The sequence below is a fragment of the Alternaria triticimaculans genome (genome assembly GCF_023758025.1).
Source record: "Alternaria triticimaculans strain BMP 0046 chromosome Unknown scaffold_6, whole genome shotgun sequence".
In the NCBI taxonomy this organism is placed as follows: domain Eukaryota; kingdom Fungi; phylum Ascomycota; class Dothideomycetes; order Pleosporales; family Pleosporaceae; genus Alternaria; species Alternaria triticimaculans.
Genome location: NW_026055963.1, coordinates 245,432 through 248,387, shown reverse-complemented (window position 1 = coordinate 248,387; position 2,956 = coordinate 245,432). Strand labels below are relative to the sequence as shown.

The window sequence follows — 2,956 nt, the reverse complement described above, 5'->3', positions numbered from 1 at the left end:
TCTCAACTAGTTAAATTTGGAGAACATAATATACAAAAGTAAGGCGGACATGTATCGGTTTTGATGATGCATCTCGCGATTGAAGTCAAAAGGAGCCGACATGAGGCGTCATAAGAGGTGGCTGATAGTGGCGCAGGGGCTCAATGTTCGCCCGTCTCGGCAAACCTTCCCGAGGTCTCATGCCACACCACTTCCCCACGGCCAACGCTGACTGGCGGCCTGTACCCTCAGCATGTGCAAGGCCACAAACGCACCCAGACATACGCCCATCCAGTCGAGTACACGTTAGCTGTGCTCGCCCAATCAAGGTCCCTAGCTTGTTCACTTCCGGGGTCGTGTTAGAGGTGAGATCATCCCAACATTAGTCGAAGATTGACCCAATAGACATGACGGATGACATCACCCACGTTGCGGTCATAGACAGGCATCACTAGGCGAGCATGATCTACTAGACTTGCGATGATGCAACAGCTGTTGTCGCGTTACCATGATGAAGTCATGGATTTTTGCGACCCGCCTCGGCCAAAACAGTATTCACAAAGTCCGCACATGCATCAGGAGATTAGTCACGGATCACAGCCTTGGTAGGAGAGAAGAGTCTGGAAGACTAGTCACGTGTTCCTATAAACAGATATGCACCCAGTGCTGCATCAAAACCTACATACAAAGCGATACTACCGTCCAACGAGTGCAAACATGTGAAAGCGTAAGAAAACAATGCAAGTAAGGAATAAATTGTTAAAACACTGTACTCCTAAGACGCGTAACTGACAGCTACACCTCATAGCGGAAGCCCGATTGCGCCGCCGCCAGGTGATGATTGACGGCCCTAATCCCGGACGGACTTGGACGAGGCCTGCGGTCGGAATTGCGAGACACCACGGCATCATCGTCGTCGTCGTCGTCATCTTCTCCGTCCTCGTCTTCATATTGTCCATTGTCCTCTCCATTGTTCTCTTCATCGTCATTCTCATCATATTCATCTCCAAATACTTCTTCGTCGTCGGCTTCGGTTTCGGTCCCGGCGTCGTCGTCGTCGTCGTCGTTGTTGTCGTCGTTGTTGTCTTCCCATGGGCCTCGAATGGGCGAAGAGAAGTCGCTTTCACCCGAGACGCTGTCGTCGGAGTAATCGTGGAGCACGTCGTCCACTGATACTCTCCCAGTCTCTCCAGTAGTCGGTGTTGTATGGCGCGGTGCGGCAGCAGGATCATCGATGGGTGACCGGCTAGAGCCTTCCCCTGCCTCGGGTTCGGTATGGCCTCCGGCTTGATTGGAGGTGGCGTTGGAACGTCGCTTCCGGGGTGTTGGATCTAGTTGACTGTCCAGTGGAGCCTTTCGCTTCTGCGCCGGCTTCTTCTCCTGGGCCTTCAACACCTCCAGCCAGTGCACCTCCCCGTTGTCGATACGTGCGAGTTCCTTCTGTATCCGGTTGTGTTCTTCGATCGCATCAGGATGTCTGCATCGGGCGATGTTGGTGGCCTCGTGGCGAAAGCTCAGCTTCTGCTCTTTCGTCGCTGTTTCGTTGAACTTGACGCAATTCGTGCAAAGCTTGTTGTCGTCTTCCCAGGGCTTGACATTGCACTTGCCTTTGATGTGTGGTCCAGCGCAGCGTGAGCAGGCTGGTTTCGCTTCACAGTGCTGTCGTCGGGTACCCGTTGACTCGTGTTTGAAGCCTTGGCAATTGTAGCATTGTCTGCGCCGAACTGCTTCCGTGGTAGGCTTGACATCATGGCCTAGGAAACGATTAGTGATACTCCTGGTATGCTGTTTATTGAAAGCTTACCAGAACCATTGATGATCAGATCCTGGGTGAACTCTTTCGTCCGATCCGAGAACTTGGCAAGCACGTCCAGATCATTGGTAGTCAGGGTCAAATCGCTATGACCCCAGGGGGTGCATGCCTCAATCTGACCTGGCTTCAGCTTGAAGTGTGCCTCGAGTTCTTTCTTGGCGTCCGCGGCAGCGTCGATCATGGTATCACGGGGCTTCTGAGGATATCCGCCGATCTTGAGCATGTACTGCTGTTGGATCAATCCTTGGCACGTGGCGGTTGAGCCGAGTCCGAAAGAAGGTGGAATCTTCTTCTTCATCGCGACCAAGAGTTGGTGGGAATCTTGAGCATCGTTCGTGACGAGGTGGATATCACGACCTTTCGTGATGATGTAAACAACTTTGTCGTAGCCCTTGCCTGCGAGACGCATTGCTTCGACAAGGGTAGGGGCATAGTCTCGCTTGCTCACAAAAGAGCCAAAGTCGGTTCTTGACAAACGCACGTAGACACCGCATTGGGGAATTGGAAATTTACGAGGAGTAGCGCGGGGAGCCATGATGATGGAAGAATTGCGTAGTTCAAAAAACGGAAAGCGAGTGAGTGATTGATGCAGCCGTTACTCAAAGACGCGAGGCGTAGGCTCAGCCATAAGGTAATACGTCTTCAACGTCTTCAGTGCTTTAGGGCATGTGTAAGTTGTCTCAATGCATGAGCCCGATTAGGGCTAGGAGATGCCCAAGAAGCCGACGACAGATCACAGCATGATGGGCACCTACGTTGAACCGGGCCTCCATCAAAAAGTTCGCGTTGAGCCGCCGCGTCGATCAAGGGGCTCCGAGGGTATGCCGAAACAAGGGGACCTGGACGGGAAGATGACATGGGTTCCTGTAGGCCCGATATGACCACCCATGTATGCTCATGAACCTTATACATAGTGTAAGATGCAAGGGGCGTTCTTGGGCACTGGAGGGCCGATAGCACGGATGAAGGCGGAAGCGGCTTACACTGTAAGCGGGGTTACGAGCGCAGCAGAGGGAAAGTGCGGGAGGTCCATTCCCCCCAGGAGGAATCAACTGGGCAGTTCTCGTGGAGCCCTCGTTCACCACGCCCCGCCGTCATCGTCGTGCAAACAGCAGCCTTGGGGAACCCGTTCATGGCGAGCAATGCTGGGTCTCATCACAGCAC

At 53.3% G+C, this 2,956-nt stretch overlaps 1 protein-coding gene across 1 annotated transcript; it reads right to left on the bottom strand.

Annotated features, from left to right (window-relative positions):
- Window positions 1-774: 774 nt before the first annotated feature.
- On the bottom strand, window positions 775-2,286 carry J4E78_004995 (uncharacterized protein; the record flags this gene model as incomplete). The annotated part of the gene is made up of 3 exons (XM_049365619.1): window positions 775-1,733; window positions 1,784-2,259; window positions 2,282-2,286. The coding sequence occupies 3 exons, from the start codon at window positions 2,284-2,286 to the stop codon at window positions 775-777; spliced, it is 1,440 nt and encodes a 479-aa protein (XP_049222334.1).
- Between the last annotated feature and the right edge of the window lie 670 nt (window positions 2,287-2,956).